The sequence below is a fragment of the Hoplias malabaricus genome, chromosome 4 (genome assembly GCF_029633855.1).
Source record: "Hoplias malabaricus isolate fHopMal1 chromosome 4, fHopMal1.hap1, whole genome shotgun sequence".
NCBI lineage: Eukaryota > Metazoa > Chordata > Actinopteri > Characiformes > Erythrinidae > Hoplias > Hoplias malabaricus.
Window position 1 is genome coordinate 10,387,432 of NC_089803.1, and position 19,347 is coordinate 10,406,778.

Genomic DNA, 19,347 nt, shown 5'->3' on the forward strand with positions numbered 1-19,347 from the left:
CCCTCCATGACCAAGATATGCAAGTTTATATTCAGAGTACAGAAACAGGGCATTTCAGAAAGACTCAGCTCACCTAAACATTTAATGTAACAACTTTCTGTTTCTAATTGAATTTAAAAGGTTAACTCTTCCGACGCCTGGATCCTAAAATGCAAAAAAAAACTTCTTAGACCACCTGTGTGACGGAGATTTTAAAGGCAGATGTCTGGTTCCTGTCAACACTGACAACATGTCTGAGTCTGAAAGGTTTTCTAAAGCATCAAACCTGTCTCTGTAACTATATATTAATTATAGCACATTTCTGACAAGTGGGGTTTATTTACTCTTCATAGATAAAGATATGCATGTTCACTTTAATTTTAAATTCTAACACATATTTATTAATTATTCATAAACAGTGATAATACAAATAATAAATAACACCAGACTCTAAATAATCTAGTTTAAAAACACATTAATAATTAAACAAGGATCATTTAATAATTGCATAATGTTAACATGCATTAATATGAACATAATTACATTTCTATAAATAATCACTTATTTTTTACAAACAATTTATTCCAGATTAGATAAATAATTATTAATAATATAAAAATAACTTGCTACATCATTTCTACTCAAGCAGATATTATTAATTTCATAATAATTATTCAAGCAATTATTCATATCTAGTCAATTTCTCTAAAACAGGAGGAAGATGCCACATGCCACAGTTAGAACTGCATTAAAGGATGACGATAAAGTATTAATCAAAATTAAAAAGAAAATAAAGAGTATAAATACCTCTTGATGGATGAGATGCTGATCTCAGTTGGTTTGATTCCTGATTTATTTTAACCCTGTTCTCTCACCCCCTGCTCTACTCCCATGATGCCCGTTGTACACCAGTAAACAACAGGTGTGAACACTGCTGATTGGCTGAAGCCTGGAGAAGTGGGTGGAGTCTGGAGCTCAGGACCAACGGTCCATCCCAGTAGACCAATTAAAAAACAAAAGCCAAGCTGCTGTCTGAAAGAGACTAAGAAAAAAAGGTGAAAGAAAATCTGACACTGAATTACCACTAAACCCAGGAGATAATTAGAGTCACAGTCCCTGCATCCAATCATTTATTTTACTTTAACTCAGATTTCTCCCAAAGTTATTCATTAATTATTCATCTTCCGCAGACACTTCATCCTGATCAGGGTCATGAGCCAACCCCCAAAAACGCTAGTCCATCATAAGGCATCACACACTCACTCATATCTGAGAACAATTTCACACACTCATCCAGCCACTCACATCTGTTGAGTTTCACAAATCCACCCAGTCGCTCAAAGCAGTGGACAGCTTCACACAGCCACATTCTGGAACTGTGTGGCAGTGATTCTCTAACTCTGCCCCAGCAGCATGTTCAGTCATGTGTGTACACACGCAGCTCTATGTACAATAAGTAAACTGGTGCAAATAAGCCTCTAATCAGGTGGACCATCGTTCCTGGTCGAGAGTACGCTGTGTGTGTTCAGCTGTCGCTTCTTGCCAGTGTGTGTGTGTAGATCGAGTGTTAAATGGAATGGCGTTCTGAGCAGTGTTGATTGTAAAGTGTCTTTGGGTGTCTAGAAAGGTGCTTTATAAGTTTAACGATGAATAAATCTTTGTTATATGATGTACACCAGATATTTACAGTTATGTGCCCATATTCACTACTGTAATTTCTGTTTACACTGAACTGTAAAAAAAGGAAGAACCATGTGTTAAATAAAAAAAAAAACATTTATTAACAATAAAAACATTATTTACATAAAGTTTTACAAACATTCTGTACAAACATGTGACAACAAACAATGAAAACTCAGCGAGGAATAGAGAGATCACTGCTGAGTGTTGATTCAAAACAAGTTCATTTTAAATTACATCTGTAAAGCACTGATCAAATATTACTTTTCAAAATCTATTGTACTGTAAAATTATTCAATGAACTGTCATTATTGTCTACACGGGGAGGAGGGTATATGTAAATATCTGGAGCTATAGCTAATCATTCTCATTGTGAGGTTGTTGTCCAGGTATTGTAAGATAATTAAACCATTTTTCTAGGCGTTTTATTTGGTTTAAGGACGTTTAACAAGTGTCTCGCTTCTCTGGCAGATCCTTTTGCTCTTATTATAAGAGCGATATTTCATATCCAACATGGTATAAGAAAGTGATCATTATTTTTATTTTTACCCCCTATGAGCTGAAAATCACAGGAGATGAAGAACCAAGTTGCTTTGTGTTTTCTGAATGAACAAGTTCACGCTCCATAGAGCATAGGGTCCCCCCACGGAATCTCTGACACATCCAGGTCAGTAGGTGTCAGTGTAAAGGCTGCTTCATAAAGTCGTGTTCTCCAGTGAACCTTAACTGCTTCTCTAAGAAATATGATCAGGGTGCACTTGACAAATTTACTTCACATGAGTATAAATGTCTAGATAAAGATTAAACAGTGTTTTTACAAATATCTTAGAATGGGAAAACATATCTGCTAGAATTCCTCTGATTTTTCTCAACAAGACATGATCTCTTGCAGTGTGGTAGAATTTAGAGGGAAAAGATATGAGGTTCTTTAAAGATACTTGATCTTTAAGTGGTCACCTGTACATTTCTTCAGGGATTCTCCTTCACATTATAAAATGGCTTTTACAGTGACTCCTAGTGGCCTGGATGTGTCAGAGATTCTGTACTAAACCACAGACCCACTCTATGAAGCATAAACTGGTTCATTCAGAAGATACAAAACTGTTATAAAAATAATGTAAAATATCAGTCTAAGAACAATGCTACATTTTAGTTTTAAAAAAAATATTTCCCCATTATAAACCATATAAACAGGGGAAATATTTAGAAAAAAAAAAAATTAATGAATAATATTTGCTTAATGATCTGAGACTCTTAGACACTGGATATAAAGTGAGGATTTAAACGGAGGACCAGCTAGGTGCAGGAGATCTACAGTAGCGTTATGATCAGTTCTCTCTGTTTGTTTGGAGATTAAAAACTCATGAGTGAGGGGTAAATGAAAGAGGGGAAAACAAAAGCCAGTTAAAAACACATCTCCGGTGGTGTTCATATGTTCTCGACTCCTCGAATGCGCCGGGCGAGCTGGATGTCTCGAGGAAACAGAGTCACTCTCTTGGCATGTATCGCACACAGATTAGCATCGGCGAACAGACGCACCAGGAAAGCCTCCGCAGCCTAAACACACACACACGAACACAGTAAGCACACATACAGGCATCCTTCTCCACATGTTGGAAAGGGGCCTCCAGAAAAGGCAGCTCTTGTGCATTTGCAACACCTTTGCATTTTATGTTGATATGTATATATGAACTGAACTGAGCACTGCCCACATATAACGCTGTGCCAGCTCAGTAGACCTGGAGGAGAAAACTATCCACTCAGTTACCGAGGTCAGGAGAAGAGGGAAATGTTCAGTTACATTTTAATACAAATTTTTTGGGAGTGGTTACAAGACTTGAGAATCTGATTAAAAACATTTTAGTTCATTTTACAAACATACATATACAATATAAATATATATATATATATATATATATATATATATATATTAAAAATAGGAAATTAAATTGCAGCATTTCACCCATTCAAACACTAGGGGCAGTAAACTCACACTGAACACCACCAGAGCAGGGGGCTGCCAACCACCAGTTCATTTCGTGTGTGTTTTACTGAAAGTGTATAACAATTTATAATCATTTAAACATAAATTAAATCACATGTATTTTCTTTGATATCTGCATAAAAACGTACATAACAGAATAAGAAATGAAAACATGTGGGGGTTGTGTCAGTGTCCGCTGCCCCCTAGTGTTCACGTACCACATTTTCACCCCTTTGTGTTTGTGTTCACTTCAACAGATTGTTTTTTTCCTACGAGGATCAATAAGGGTGTTTCATTTCCTAGAGAATAGAGAGAGAAAGTGTGTAAAGGTCACCTCCTGCAGTGCCATCAGGGCATAGGCTTGCCATCTGAGATTCTCCAGAGTAAACATCTGACACACCTCCCTGACCTGAGAGAGAGAGAGAGAATATTAAATCTTTCATATAAATAAATAAATAAATAAAAACTAGGGCCCGTAGAGACTCAACATTAGAATAAAAACAAATAACATTACTCCAGTGTGAAACTCTGTGTGAATGTGTTTAACTTTTTCCAGATCTCTCCTCGTGGAGTCCGTATTATTTGAGGTTATCATCCAGTACCTAGTTTTAATCGTTAACAAATTCATTCAGTCAAAGAGAATCTGAACAAAACACTGTTCTTCAAACTCACTCTCACCTACTACTTTATAGAAAAAAAAATTATTTATTTATATATTTTTTGTATTCACTCTGATTATATATCATTTTATACAAGCTTCTCTATCGGGTTCAGGTCTGGAGATTGGCTCGACCACTATGACCTTGAAATGCTTCTTACGGAGCCACTCCTTAGTTGCTCTGGCTCGGGTGTTTCGGGTCATTGTCATGCTGGAAGACCCAGCCACAACCCATCTTCAATGCTCTTACTGAGAGAAGGAGGTTGTTGGCCAAAATTTCACGATACATGACCCCATCCATTCTCCCTTCAACAGGGTGCAGTCGTCATGTCCTCTTTGCAGAAAAGCACCCCAAAGTATGATGTTTCCACCCCCATGCTTCATGGTTGGAACAGTGTTCTTGGGGTCGTACACATCCTCCTTGAAGGCGTAGTGTGTTGCTAACGGCCATTTTTGAGACTGTGGTGCCAACTCTCTTCAGGTCATTGACCAGATCCTCCTGTGTAGTTGGCTGACTCCTGACCTTTCTCAGAATCATCCTTACCCCATGAGGTGAGATCTGACAGCCACCTTGTGTTTCTTCCATTTTCTAATAATTGCGCCAACAACTTTTGCCTCCTCACCAAGCTGTTTGCCTACTGTCCTGTAGCCCAACTTTGGTCTTGTGCATGGTGGAGAGGTTGGAGTGTGATTGATTGAGGGTGTGGACAGGTGTGTTCTATACAGGCAACAAGTTCAAACAGGTGCAGTTAATACAGGTAATTAGTGCAGAATAGAAGGGCTTCTTAAAGAAAAACAGGTCTGTGAGAACCAGAATTCTTGCTGGTTGGTAGGTGATCAAATACTTATTTCATGCAATAAAATGCAAATTAATAATTTTAAAAATCATACAATGTGTTTTTGTGGAGGTTTTTTTTTTTTAATTGTCTCTCTCACAGCTGAAGTGAACCTACAATAAAAATGACAGACCTCTCCATTCTTTGCAGGTGGGAAAACTTGCAAAATCTGCACTTTATTAATCCCACTGTATGTACTTTAAACACATGTGAATATTTAAAATGCTATGAAATGTGGGATGCTCTACCAGGCGTGAAAACGGTCCCTTGCGCAGGAGCAGGTCTGTGGATTTCTGATATTTCCGGATTTCCATGAGCGCTCTCATCCCCGGCCGGAACCTCCGCTTCTTCCTCGGCGAGGCCTCTGAGGAGAGATCAGATCACACCTCGGCTCAAAACCAACCACGATTCACAGACAAGAAAACATGCATAATTTCCCTCATTTCTGGCAGGCTGTTCCCTTCCATTTTTATGCCAATATTTTGCCACCTATTGGCCAAAACACTTGAGTAGAGCAGCTGCACACTGTATAACATATTGATGGACTAAACCTTGACACCAAAGAGCACATTACAGTCTCTACATATCCCTTTGCACTAATTATCTGACTGGAGCAAAGTCTTGCTTGCGTAGATAAATATTTAGCCTTTGTGCTTTTGCAGTCTGAATAAACATCTCCACTTTCTGTTTATGTCTTCACTGTCAAAGCTGTTTGGAATTGCTTTTGTGGGATGTTTTTTTTAATTTCACCAGAAAAGCTAAAGTCAAGCTGAAATGAAAATTCAATCTGTTAACCGTATTGGTTCTTGTACAGTAAAAGGATTGGGTCAAAATTTAAATATAAAATTCTTGCTTTGAATAATTTTTAAACATCAATCTTTATCTAACAGATGTTTACATGTGTGTCTACAGCAAATCTTATGTTTTGTATTTGTATAATGTGGCCCATTGTTTACCTATAGCTTTTTTATTTTTAATACTCTGCTGCTGTAAAAATGCTAATGTGCCACTGTGGGATAATAAAAGACTCACCTATCCTATCCTAAAGGCAATGCTCTCTGTTTTAATTCAAAAACCACTTTTATAAAATTCAGAGAATGCTTCCTCAGCATTAGCTAGCTCTCCAGTTTGCACAGAAATAATCTGGAGATGTGAAGACATGGAGAGGCTCTCCTTGTGTTTCATAGGTAGGTAACAATGACTGATATTTGCTGTTTCATATGCATTATGTTACATAACGTAGAACAGACTCTCCACTTTTCATGAAAGTAAACACAGACTAACACTGTAAACAGATTAACTTACCAATAAGTTTCTGTGGTAATTCCAACAGTGAACATCTTACAGACAAGGTAAATCTCAATCCTGAACAAGCTACAGTTGGCTTCTTACTCAAACACACCTTACTACCTTTGTTTTTTAATGAAAACAAAATGGTGGGTTTGCTTTTTCCTATGAGATTAGTAGTTATCCAAAATTATATACGTCCCCTATAATCGAAGTGTGGAAAACATATCGACTGACATCATATCATCATCATCAACTAACATCATCCGGATCCCGCCCTGTGCATCACCCTGACCCAACAGACTATAAACTTTAGGGCCAATATAGTGATGACCAACTGCAGAGTCCAGTCTTCATCACAAGTTCAGAAACATGGACAGAAATATAGGGCTTGGTTCACTACCAATAATCATGACCCCTTCCCCCATAACGTCTTGGTTTAGATTCTACATTCTGAAGAGGGTGTGATAGCAGAAAACACAGGATTATGTTTACTGAACATAAATGGGATTCACGCAATAGCTGTATTAGACTGATATGGCAGACCCTCAGTGCACTGTGCAGGACCTCTGTTTGAGCAAAGTGAGGGGGAAGTGAAGAATAAGTATATGTTACAAGAGTGAGTGACAGCGGTGGGTTAAAAGAGTGTATGGAAAAGTGAGTGACAAGAATGAAGGATAAGGAGGAGTTGCAAGTGTGTGATGTGATTTCCCCAAATCAAACTTAATCAGTCCGGCCCACATTACTGTCCACACAATCACCTCACTTCACTCTGAATTACATCCGATTAAAAAAGTCAACTGGGTTCTGATTTCTCTTCTGTGTTGACCACAAAAAGCCCAAAACACATAGGCCCTGCTTTATGAACACCCTCTCAGGAGTAAAGAAAACTCTGTGCTGGTGAACTGTCCGGCTCTCTCACCCGAGGGTCCGCTGGTCCTGCGGGTGCGGGTTTTGGATGGAGAAGGGCGTGGGGGAGAACGCCGTCTAGGAGTGGACGCCTTCCTTCTGTGACCTGAAGAATCACGCCTCATCACTGGAGACAGTTCTCACGGCAAAGCTGATCCTTGGGCTGCAGAAACATACAATTAAACACAATATGAAAGAGAAATGGACAAATATTTATACTGTACACACAGCCTCATGGCAAGAAGAAAAAAAAAAACAAAGCACAACAAAGGTGACCTCCATCTTCAACTACAACTGATTGTTTTGTGGAAAATCTCTCACTGCGATACGCTGTGATGGAAGTTCAGCGCTGCTTTTATAACCAAGACCACCACAAAGACCAGGCTTTAATGCAGCACCTCAAACCATCCATCAGTTTTGGTTGTTTTGACGTCCAAAGCAGTGTCCTGCTGTCTCTGATTGTTCTAACAACCTTTCAGAAGCAGAATGCCCCCATGTAAAACACCTTAAGTGGTTGTCAAAAACATAAGTGCCCCTGTGATGAGAAAATCATTTAAAAAGGCTGTTTCTATATAAAACTATTAACTTACAGCTCCATTTTCATTGAAACTGAGTAATGTATTAAAAACATCACAAGGAATGAAAAAGAAAACTTGTCATCAATCGAAAAAAAAAGTTCATCACTATAAAAAACTGATTTATCATAAATAATTGTGAAGTTTAAAATATTTACTTGCATACATTTGGGTGTGGGAACAAAACAAATACACGTGTGGTGCTGGAATAAATCACTGATAAACTGGTTAGAAGAATCATAATTTAAACATCTCTTAGTTCTGATGGTTTAAAAATTAGAAGCTTAGGAAGTGCTTGTCCAAAGATGTTATGATGTGAAAGACTTGATGTGCTTTGATGAAACTATAGTTCATCACTGGAGCACACCATCTTCCTTTCATTTAATCTTACATCTGAAAGCTGTGTAAATGAAAGCCTTACACACACACAAAGCCACCCAACTCCATCATCCAGGGAGCTATTACTACTATCACCAGCACTAACTACCCTTACTACTACTACCACCGGTCTTACTGCTGTTACTATCATCACTAAAACACATGCAGCAACCACAGGTCACTACCATTGTATTACTACTACGTCTACAGCCCATACTGCTGTTACTATCATTACTAAATCCCGTATAGCGTCTACAGGTCACAACTATTAAACTACTACAGCCCAAATGTTTTTCATAAAACTATTTTCTATACTAAATATTTGAAGAACCATCATTTTAAGTGTGTACAGCACCGTGCCGAAGACCTACACTTCACGTTCCCTTAGTGTTTACACATTTCACGCAACATTTCAAGCACAACGTGTCGCCCATTCCTAAACGGACGGTTCGCTAAAAGTCTAAAACACGAAGCAGTGGGACAGTTATAGATTTACAGAGAGAAATGAGCGGATAAAACAGAAATACTCCGATTTCGGGTCTCACCTCTTATCGCTGAATGCTGCACGACCGAACCAACTCTGCAGACTCTGCTCAGAATTCAAACAATGCGGCACTGCGGTGGCCAATCAGCGCCCGGATTTCTCCCTAACGGCTAAGCAGCGCTCGTCCTCCTGTCCAATCAGTGCTCGGTTTGGCATATGATGTCATAGAAGGGTTCAGTCTCCCACCCAATCAGTAAATGGCGTTGCCAGTGAACTCGTAACACGAAAGCAGCTGCAGAGAGGGTCGGGCTCCTTGCTCCCTTCGTAGGGCGCCCACAAGGATCTATGACCGCAAAATAGTTCACTACATTTTTAAAAAAGGAGTTGTAAAACTCATGACGTAATATATATATGTCATGTTGGCTTCCACAGAAAGTGTACTCTTACGTTAAGAAATACGTTTTCTTTAATTCCCCAACACAGTACCCTATGTAGGAAGTAGGGAGTAAAATACAGTCAACGGCATGTTTCTATGGAAACGTGCTGTTTCTTTACACTGGGTTTTAAACGTAATATACTGTTCAACTTTGATTCAGTTACTATTTCCACTCCTGGAAATACTGGAAAAAGACAGGAAACCCTGCCATATGACATGTAATTTTGCTGTAGTTACTTTTATCTGTTGCTTAATCCAGAAGATAGATATGCTCCAATTTAGCATTTAAAATTATGAAGCAATTAATATCAAACTAAAATTAAAATGGAATAAGTTTATCTTGTTGGTTTGTGTGTTCAGTGGAATTATTTGGGACATGTAAATTAAAACACAATACGTTTTAACCAAATTTAAGGATATGCTCTTCATACACTGGCACAAATCTGCACACAGACAACCTATATTAATCAGTAAATAAAACAGATTCTTATTTCTGACCGCCCAAAATAAATAAAATTAAAAAGTTAATGAAAAAAAAACAACAAAAAAACAAGATATTCTGTAACTGAAACTGAATATTTTCTACTGGTTTTCTGATCATGTGAATGAAATATATAAACAACAACAACATCCCAGAAGTATTCACAGAAAAGCTTTAATGGATGGCTTGTTATTATTAATCCAGTAACCTAAAAATATTGAAAAAAATAATTCATTCATTCATTCATTGGGTGTCCATGGTCTGAATTGATTCCTCTACAATGTCCAGGGTCAGTGGAGTGACCGTTTTGCTGAGGACTGGTGTTGTTCCCTGTTTGTATCTGTAACTGCCCTCCCTGGAGGAAAAGAGAGAACAAAGATGAGACTTATTTCAAATACACAATTCTTGCAGTTAAACATTACATTCTCAAACACTTTCAGGCAGGGACGCTGTTCTGCTGTTCCCTTCCTCATTGCTCTCAACTCATGAAGGGCATGGTATGAGATAACACTGAATGATGTATAATCACTCCAGAGAACACAGGTCCACTGGTAGTCAGCCAAAAGCTGAGGGACTTTATAAACCTCTAGCTGATATTCAACACTGGGCTTGGTGACTCTAAGCTCACGTGTGGGTGCTCCTTTCTCATTGTCAGGTGAAGATTTTACAATGTGTGTGTCATTAAACTAGTTACACTGTGTATATGTAGAAACATTGCTAATTATATGCTGACAGTGAGCCAAAACATATGAACACGTAAATGACAACACAAAATGTACTTCTACTGTTCCCATCTAGTCTCTGATCTACTCTTATATATTACAGACTCCAAAATAGTAACTTTACAGGAGAAAAAGATAACCTTACCTTTCAAGAATAAAATGTAAGTTTATGTAAAAAAAAATTATTTCAAGTAATTTTAGAGCTTTCCTATTGGTCGATTTGTTATGAAATTTACACACAAAGTGAGATGATGAAGTAAACTAAAAATCCACAAAAATGGAGATACATATATTTGTTTGGACAGTGGTGATATAAATAACCCTTATACTAACAAAACCTCAAAACTCCCACACTCAAATAAGCCTGCTAGGGTGTATGTGTGTGTGTGTCTGCATGTGTATAAAGGTATAACTCACTTCTGTCCTTTCTGCGAAGGCTGGTCATAACCACGGAGAAAATCCACTCCTTTCTCAGTGATCACACACAGATCCACGTTACTGCCAGAGCCCAGATCACAGAAAATCCCTGCTGTTATAGCGTCACGAACCAAAGACTTCGCTTCTTCCAGCTGAGAGACAGAGAGAGAGGGAGAGAGAGAGAGAGAGAGAAATAGAGAGAGAGAAAGACAGATAGAGAGAGAGAGAGAGAAAACAGTAAACAGAGAGATAAAGGGAAGGCAGAGAGCAGATAGAAAAGCAGATAGAAAGAGGGCAGATAGAAAGAGGGCGGGAGAACAGAGATCAGATAAAGAGGGAGTACAAAGAGAAGGAGAACAGAGAGTGAACACGGCATAATTTAGAACATTTAAATTATATATAATTATATTAAAGGGAATATAATATATAAAATATTATATATATAAATATTAAACTGAAGATATTACATTTAGTCACAAATATTTTCTAAAAATATGAACATAATATTTGTGTGTGTAAATTTGTAGAAAGATTTCTTTCAGACCTAATTAGTAATAATAAATAATAAAACCTGGGGTATTTACCTCCATCTTTGGCTTGAATCGATCCTCAAACACAGAAATAGCTGCAGCTGCTCCAGAACCTGAAAGGCATTGATGAATTTATATTTGCAACACTGGCATTTACTGAAATATTGGAAATGATACTTCTGCCCTCTTTATTTTAGCACTGGAGCTCAGAGACTAATTGAGCTAAGTAGGAACTGAGGCTTACACTCTGACACTCTATACAAACCTGCATGCCTTAACCATGCTCAACACCTTTACACAGTCTGACACTGACGCCTTCATGCCCCTACTCTAGTAAAAAGGATGTGAAAAGACTAGACACATTTACAATGTTCATTCGTGATGGGATCACCTGAGACACATGTTCATTTCACATAATTATTATGTGATTAGTATCACATAATTATTAGTAATCAAAATTAGTATGATGATTATGAAGCAATCCCCTGTAATTAATGTGAAACTTGTTTTGAATGTCTTTCCTCTCATAACTCATGAAATCTTTTGTCTGATTCATCCACTTCATGGTCATGCTACAATATTTAAATATTAAAAATAACATTCAATTAAATTTCTCAGAAATAACATAATCATCAGCTCAAATTGCACCATTCCAATGAAGTCTCACCTTGTACCTCCAGCGTAAAATTACAGACGTACTGGAATTGCATTGGAATTGTGGCTGAAAACTGACTTTACATTATTTATGATCAAACAAGTTCTTCTGTATTTTATTATTCCAGATTTCTAGACTGTTATCTCAAGAGCAGCGTGTACAGCTGTGTCCAGATGTTGAGGGCTCATACCCATGGTGAGGAACGGCAGTTTGTCATAGGAACCGTGGGGGTAGATGCTGTAGAGCTGAGGGCCGTAAAAGTCCACGCCCCCCACGATCAGAGACGAGCCAATGTGCCCCTGATACCTGCAACACACAACAAACATCAGACTGTGTCAACAAGGAGTTGAGGGCCAGAGAGGGAGTGAACAAAAGAGTGGGATAGAAAGAGACAGAAAGAGAGAAAAGTAAAGGGAGGAGTCAGAGAGAAGACGTAAAACACAACGAGAGAGAGGAGCAGTGAATAAATAGGAGGAAGGCAGAGAAAGAGGAAAGTAAAGTAGAGTCAGAGAGAGGGAGTAAAGGAAAGAGAGAGGGAGTAAATAATAAATAAAGAGCGAGAGAGAGGGTGAAAACTCTAGAGACTAGGTGAAAAGTATCTCTCTCACCTGAAGAGCATCTGTTTGAGCTGCCGTGTTACCGTAACGACCAGAGGGGGGCGTCCTGTGCTGAGCGAATGCAGCTCTATGTTTGATGACATCATCTGGGTTGTGACATCAGCATCCGCTGCAACACCTGCTCCACAGCAACTGTCCAATCGCAGAGAGATCAGAGCTTAACAGATGTCCAGTCGCAGAGAGATCAGAGCTCAACAGACGTCCAGTCGCAGAGAGATCAGAGCTCAACAGATGTCCAATCACAGAGAGACCAGAGTTGCAGGGATAACCATTAAAGACAAGCTTAGAAATTAACAAATGTCCAATCACAGAGAGATTATAAATCATATATGAGGTCAAACTTGCAACTCCAAATCCATCCAATCAAAGTGAAATTAGATCTAATTAGCCAACCAGAGCAGGATTAGAACCCAAAATTTACTGAATCAGAAAGATATTAGAACTCAACATCCATCCAGTCAGAGCAGAAACAGAACTCAACAGTTGTGCAGTTATAGAGAGATTAAAACTAAACATCTGTTCAATCAAAATAAGACCAAAACTCTACATCTGTCTAATCACAATGTTTACAGTGAAACATCTGTCCAATCAAAGTAAGATTTAAACTAATAATTTATCCAAACAGACCAAATCTACAACTGAGCATCTGTTTAAACACAGGAAGTTAAGAATTCAACAGCCCTGTAATCACAGACAGATTAAAAGCCAATGTGTCCAATCAGAATAAAAGTAGATCTCAACATCTGTCCATTCCAAGCAAGTTAGAACTCAATTTGAATCCAAGCACATTAAAACTGAATCTCAACATCTGTTCAATCAGAGAAAAGTGGAACTTAACTTTTAACCCGAATTAAACTAAAACATCTGTCCAGTCATAGAACAATTACAATTCTATATTTATCCAGGAGTCAACATCTGTCCAATCAGAAGAGGATTAGAGATTAATATCTCTCCATAGTCTGATCTTGGAGTTAACGTTCTTCCATAGAAACACAACCGTCCCATTTTCCCATGGATTAACTCTTCAATTATCATTTCAATTAGAGACTTTTAAAAACAGTCACGCAGTCAGAATCATATCTCTGGGTTACGAAGTGTCTGCAGGTGTAATTTATAAATTTGGAAAAAAAAATTTAGAATGTTTAAATAGCCTTGCACCTCACTTTACTAAAACATTTTTTAAAAACTGGTACTCATTACAGATTCATACCTCACAAGAACATCAAATATTTGCTCTTCAAAGACAAATTTCCAGAAATGAACAATGAAATTCATTCATTCATTGTCTGTAAGCGCTTATCGAGTTCAGGGTCACTGTGATTAGAATTCAACATCTTTCCAATCAAAGGGAAATTAGAACTTTATGTTTATCCAATCAGAGTAAGATTGGAATCAACACTTATCTAATCACAGAAAAAAAAAACCTCAACATCTATCCAATCAGAACAAGATTAGAACTCGACTTCTTCCCAATCATAAGGAAATTAGAACTAAACATCTGTCCAATAAGAAAAAGAACAAAACTCAGCATCTGTCCAATCACATCAAGATTAGATGTCAACATCTGTTCAATAACATCAAGATTAGACGTCAAAAGCTCTCAGGTGAAAACAAGATTATAACTCAACATCTGTCCTCAAGGTCTGTCCAATCAGTTGAAGGGTCACAGGAATGTAAAAACGGAAATGGGTTGCTCACTATATGTTGGGCGCAATGTAGTGGATTTTCATGCAGTTTTTATCAGCCACCACCATGTCGTCTGTCGCTCTGGTGTCGGCCCCCAGTATCACTCCATCCTGAGGATGAACAGGATACATCAAACACAGATGACACAACAGACACATAATTAAAAGATAATAAGACTTTACAGTAAGTCTGGAAGTGTTATGGACCTTGAAGACCATCCCAGCGATGGTGGTGCCAGTTTTCCGGGCCTTTGGTGCCTTGTAGCCCTTCTCAGATAGGGCTGCCTCCAACACCGCATTTCTGCCAATCACAGGAAGAGCAGGCCAAAGCTATTAGAGTTACAGTAATACTGAAAGAGAAATCATGTTTTGTCCTCCATTTCATCCATCTTTCCAAAGTGAAAAATAATTAAATGATTAAAATATTAACCACAGGATTGAGAAGGCATAAATACGGTGGGGTGTTGGGTCTGAAGAAACCATGCTCACAGTGGGGGTGAATGGAACCTGACCTCTGACGAGTTTTATGCCACTTAAATCTCCTTATAAACAGCTACTGCTTGAAATGGTTATGAATAAACTACCTGGAGTCTGAGACACTTTTTCTAAACAAAAATCAGCTCACAGTCACCATAACAATAACACAGTGTGACAATGTACTTGTATGTGTAGTTCAGTCTGTTTTTTTTTCATTAAATTGATCATTCACCGTTCACGTGAGGTTACTATAGATCCCATACGTTGGAGTCACATGCTCAGACCCCTAAAGAGAGCAAGGTTTAAACCCAAAGATTTATCTCCTGAACCCCAGCAGTAATCAAGTCTTCTACAGAGCAGGAACAAACAGTTTCTCCAGGACCATTCACATAGCTTTAAACACATTAAAATCTATAAAAAATAAACACATATTTCCCTTTGAAGGAAACAAAAATGACAAAAAACATATTGATAAAATACTGACATGAAATCTCCACCAAACCCCCAAAAGAAACCTTTTTATTTTTTGTAAAGTCTTTTTATTTATTCGCATTATGTTCCATCATTTCATATGAATCTGTTTGGACAGATGGAGATCACTCTTGGTGGTAAAGTGGAAATAAAATGGAGAGATGGAGATGTCTGGTTCCTATCACCTCCACTGTAAAATGACTGGAGTCTCAAACATTTCACAACACACTCTCCTTTACTATGTACATTAATACATCTCAATTATTGAAATATAAAGGAATATTTTAGATTAATAAATGTATTACATTTACCTTTAATACCATGATTATCAACCATTCAGAAGTAAAAGTTTTTAAGCTAGGTATTGTAGGCTAAATATTTACATTTGATACTGTACCACACATTCTTTTTAGGGTTTGCATGACTGGGATTTGAGCCATACAATGAAAAACATATTAATACTTTAACACTAAGCATGGCACTAAAATGTGCAGGAATAAACAAAGAAAAAACCTCAGGCTTAAAATGGCTGCTACAGTTGTTGGCTATGCTAATGTAACGTTTGTCCATGTTTACAGATAAAAAGCATGTTTTAGGTTTGGAGTTAGCACAAGGCTCATTTGTGATAGCAGTAGGATTAAAATATTGATGCAGTGTTCACATGTTAGCTATATCAGTTTACATGAGATTACTGAACAACTGAACGCGGTTAGCACAATGCTAACTTGTGCCATTCATCCATCACATGCTAACCGTGTTAGCCTTTGAAGCTTCAATGGAAAAGTGAAGAAGGTAAATTGGGATACCAAATATAGCCTGGTTGACTGACTATTTTGGGAAAGATTCTTTACAATTGCATCAAGTTTTAGAAAATGTATTCAGAGATGGTAGATGTTCTTAAAACACTGGTCATTACACACACAACTGAAAAACAGGTAATCGCCACTGAAACTTAATATTATTTGTACATTTCAAGCATCTGAGGATTGATTAATTTTCCCTGATGAGATGGTGATTCTCTTACTGCTTCTTGTCTTGTGTGATGTCTTATAAAACGCAGAAATATAAATACAGAAGTGTGTAGGAGCTGAGGATGAGTCTCACCTGCGAGTGTTCTCAAAGGAAAATCCTCCACCTGACAGCTCAACATGGGTCGAGGAATTCAGCATCTTTAACGTTTTAACAACGCCTCTGGTCTCTAACCTAAAAATACAGCGTCTCTCAGAGACACTGCGACTGAAAATAGACGGTGAAGAGTGAATTTAATCTGTTTTCAGGCGTCAGTTCAAACTCAGCGGTGTGTCAGCGATTTATCTCCTCATTCTTTCACTTTCACTTTTGGGCGAGGACTTAGCTCCTCAGCCAATCAGAGAAGAGCTCAGAGACTGAGGAAGAGGAATTGTGATATTAATGTTATTAGGAGTAGTGGTAAGACCAGACCTGATCCCATGCGTGTTTCCTTTTATAGTTTTAATATTTTGCACTAGTTATCAGAGCCTACAAATTTATCTCAAGTGAGTGAACAAAGCTTGTATCATCACAAACAGGGCATCAGATATCTGCAAAATGATTTGGGGTCATATAAATATAGGACTGTGAGGCAGATTTACAGGTTTTCCCTAATACAGTCATCATAAAACATGTTCTGTTGAAATAATGACGTCTTACATAAATACTGACTTCCCCAGTGGCTCCTTTCATTTCATTCTGAAGTGCAAGAAAATCCAAGAATCCCAACTCAGCTCCCACAGCCGTTCTGTGTTTACCCTTCACTGACACTAATTCATGAAATTCCAGAAGTGTGTTAACAGTTAACTTGCTGGTTAATGTTCATAATCATAATAAGCATTATTTTACATTTTTATTTCACTGAAAGCTTTAAATCATCAGCCCCGAGTCTGGAATGTCTAATCAAATCCAAGGAACACATGACGGCTGAGCTCACAGCACAGCTGTCTGACACAGATGTTGTCACAGACCAGAGGATCTGGACAGCGTGAATAATTGTTAGCAGCATATTGAGCCACATGTCTTCACAAGCCGTTCACCAGGTTTTCCAGGGTGTGTATGAGATAGTTAAGAGATCACATCTGAGCTCTTAAGACTAACATTTAATTCACTGTAAAAAGTGAGACTGGGGTCAATTAATATTTAGTTAAAAACTAAAAGTGATTTATACATAATAAAAAAGACTTTATGTAGTTTGAAATCAATTGAGCTAAATTTAACACATTTGAATAAAGTATTAATTGCAATTTACACAATTTAAGCTGAATAAAATTAGCTGGGATATTTTATCTATAACGCCAAACATCCAGAAAATGTAATATATTTTACTCATTGGGAGGTCCTAAAGTGAAGGGATTTTAATTATTAATAGGGAAAGAACAAATTGTATCGAAAACTGTGTATTTTGTTTGAGGCGTTCTTAAATGTGACGACACGCAGTTCTAAGCTCCGCATTTTTAAGGTGGATCGATGTGTTTGAGGAAAAACGACAGTTTGTATGTGGATGAAGTTTAACTTGTCTGTAAGTTTTTAATTCACTGATTAAATTACCAGAGACACTCATTTGTAACTCGAGATGTTTATGTTTGTATTACTTTCAGTATCGTAGTTTGGAGGCATTTCCACCTTAAGAGATCCATCCATAACATATCTGTAACCGCTTATCCAATTCAGGGTTGCGGGGGGGGTCCAGAGCCTACCTGGAATCATCGGGCGCAAGGCGGGAATACACCCTGGAGGGGATGCCAGTCCTTCACAGGGCAACACAGACACACACATTCACTCACACACTCACACCTACGGACAGTTGCCAATCCACCTGCAACGTGTGTTTTTCTGTGGGAGGAAATCGGAGTACCCGGAGGAAACCCACGCGGACACGGGGAGAACACACCAACTCCTCACAGACAGTCACCCGGAGCGGGAATCGAACCCACAACCTCCAGGCCCCTGGAGCTGTGTGACTGCGACACTACCTGCTGCGCCACCGTGCCGCCCACCTTCGTTACTTTAACGTTTAGAGTTCTTTTCGTTGTCTAAATAAACACCAGACGCCTCTGCTATGAGCAGGGAGAGAGAGAGCTAGGTAACGGACTGTAACGGTTTATTTACAAACACTCGTGATTCGTAAACACAAGACCGGTTCGAGCACAAACTGGATAGTTAGCAGATGGCGAGGAACAACGTTTGATTAAAAAACGAAGCGTTTTTGTGATTACAATCCTGATTTACGACTTTAAGTGGCTGGTGTGCATTCTGTAGTTTGCATATCGTTTCATGTGTCTGTTGACGGTATAATGAAGCCATGACAGGACGCTCAGTCTCTGCCAGAGTATACTTTCAAACTGTCATTGAAGAGTTCAGCAAAGGACAGTGCACACCATGACATCAGAGTCTGTTTACTAAACATTTAACATTTTAACAAAAAATATTCTGCCTGTGATCCCTGTTGAAGTTGTATACTTCCGTTTTGAATAAATGTTTACCTGGTATTATTTTTATGTATATTGATCTGTTTATTCGAACATGGCACAAAAAGACAAGATATTTGGTAGATTTAAAAAAATATATGGTAACAAAGTGACACGTGATATTATCTAATAGATATATAGTTTTGGCACATATAATTATTAAATAGAAACAAGTTTTCTCCAGATATGTAGTACATGCTAATCAATTTTTGCAAGATAATTAGTAAATGTAAATAAATACTTGCAAAATATTTAGTAAATATTAATTAGGTTTACTCAGATAATTAGTCAATATTAATTAATTTTCCTTATGAAATTAATTTGTATTTAGTAAATATTTTTGAGCTATATTAATTCATAAGTTGGCATGCTATTACTAAATCCAACACATTGTAACTGTTAATTGTATTAACATTTACGTAAATTTCTTGCTTAAGTTTAGTTATTTCATTCAATAAATGTTAATGAAAAGTTTGAAAATTAGAATCTACTCTTTAATTTTACGTGTCACTTTTTTGCCATCATTTTTTAAAGTAACTAATGGGTCACATTTTTCACAGTGTAGTTCAGTCACTCTCTGGAAATAGTTTACTCTATGGCAGAAAAA

The 19,347-nt window shown here is 37.8% G+C and overlaps 2 protein-coding genes across 2 annotated transcripts; both read right to left on the reverse strand.

The window, feature by feature from the left end:
• Positions 1 to 1,805: 1,805 nt before the first annotated feature.
• LOC136695257 (histone H3-like centromeric protein A) lies at positions 1,806 to 8,934 on the reverse strand. Its single transcript, XM_066669228.1, has 5 exons — positions 8,832 to 8,934; positions 7,347 to 7,496; positions 5,386 to 5,501; positions 3,978 to 4,052; positions 1,806 to 3,216 (listed from the first exon to the last, which is right to left on the reverse strand). Exons 2-5 carry the CDS (start codon positions 7,456 to 7,458, stop codon positions 3,088 to 3,090), a joined length of 432 nt encoding a protein of 143 aa, XP_066525325.1. The 5' UTR covers positions 7,459 to 7,496; positions 8,832 to 8,934; the 3' UTR covers positions 1,806 to 3,087.
• A 921-nt stretch (positions 8,935 to 9,855) lies between these two features.
• psmb10 (proteasome 20S subunit beta 10) lies at positions 9,856 to 16,590 on the reverse strand. The gene is made up of 8 exons (XM_066668355.1): positions 16,366 to 16,590; positions 14,521 to 14,614; positions 14,327 to 14,424; positions 12,620 to 12,760; positions 12,202 to 12,317; positions 11,411 to 11,469; positions 10,827 to 10,978; positions 9,856 to 10,042 (listed from the first exon to the last, which is right to left on the reverse strand). Exons 1-8 carry the CDS (start codon positions 16,428 to 16,430, stop codon positions 9,931 to 9,933), a joined length of 837 nt encoding a protein of 278 aa, XP_066524452.1. The 5' UTR covers positions 16,431 to 16,590; the 3' UTR covers positions 9,856 to 9,930.
• Positions 16,591 to 19,347: the final 2,757 nt, after the last annotated feature.

What these genes read in the sequence shown, in the direction of transcription:
- psmb10 (XM_066668355.1), bottom strand. Translation starts at nt 16,430, where the DNA reads ATGCTGAATTCCTCGACCCATGTTGAGCTGTCAGGTGGAGGATTTTCC. An exon ending in TACATTGCGCCCAACATATA is followed by an intron (nt 12,761 to 14,326) that starts GTGAGCAACCCA and finishes GCGATTGGACAG; the next exon opens with TTGCTGTGGAGCAGGTGTTG. An exon ending in ACTGCCGTTCCTCACCATGG is followed by an intron (nt 11,470 to 12,201) that starts GTATGAGCCCTC and finishes AATGCCTTTCAG; the next exon opens with GTTCTGGAGCAGCTGCAGCT.
- LOC136695257 (XM_066669228.1), bottom strand. Translation starts at nt 7,458, where the DNA reads ATGAGGCGTGATTCTTCAGGTCACAGAAGGAAGGCGTCCACTCCTAGA. An exon ending in CAGGACCAGCGGACCCTCGG is followed by an intron (nt 5,502 to 7,346) that starts GTGAGAGAGCCG and finishes ATCTCTCCTCAG; the next exon opens with AGGCCTCGCCGAGGAAGAAG. An exon ending in AGGGACCGTTTTCACGCCTG is followed by an intron (nt 4,053 to 5,385) that starts GTAGAGCATCCC and finishes TCTCTCTCTCAG; the next exon opens with GTCAGGGAGGTGTGTCAGAT.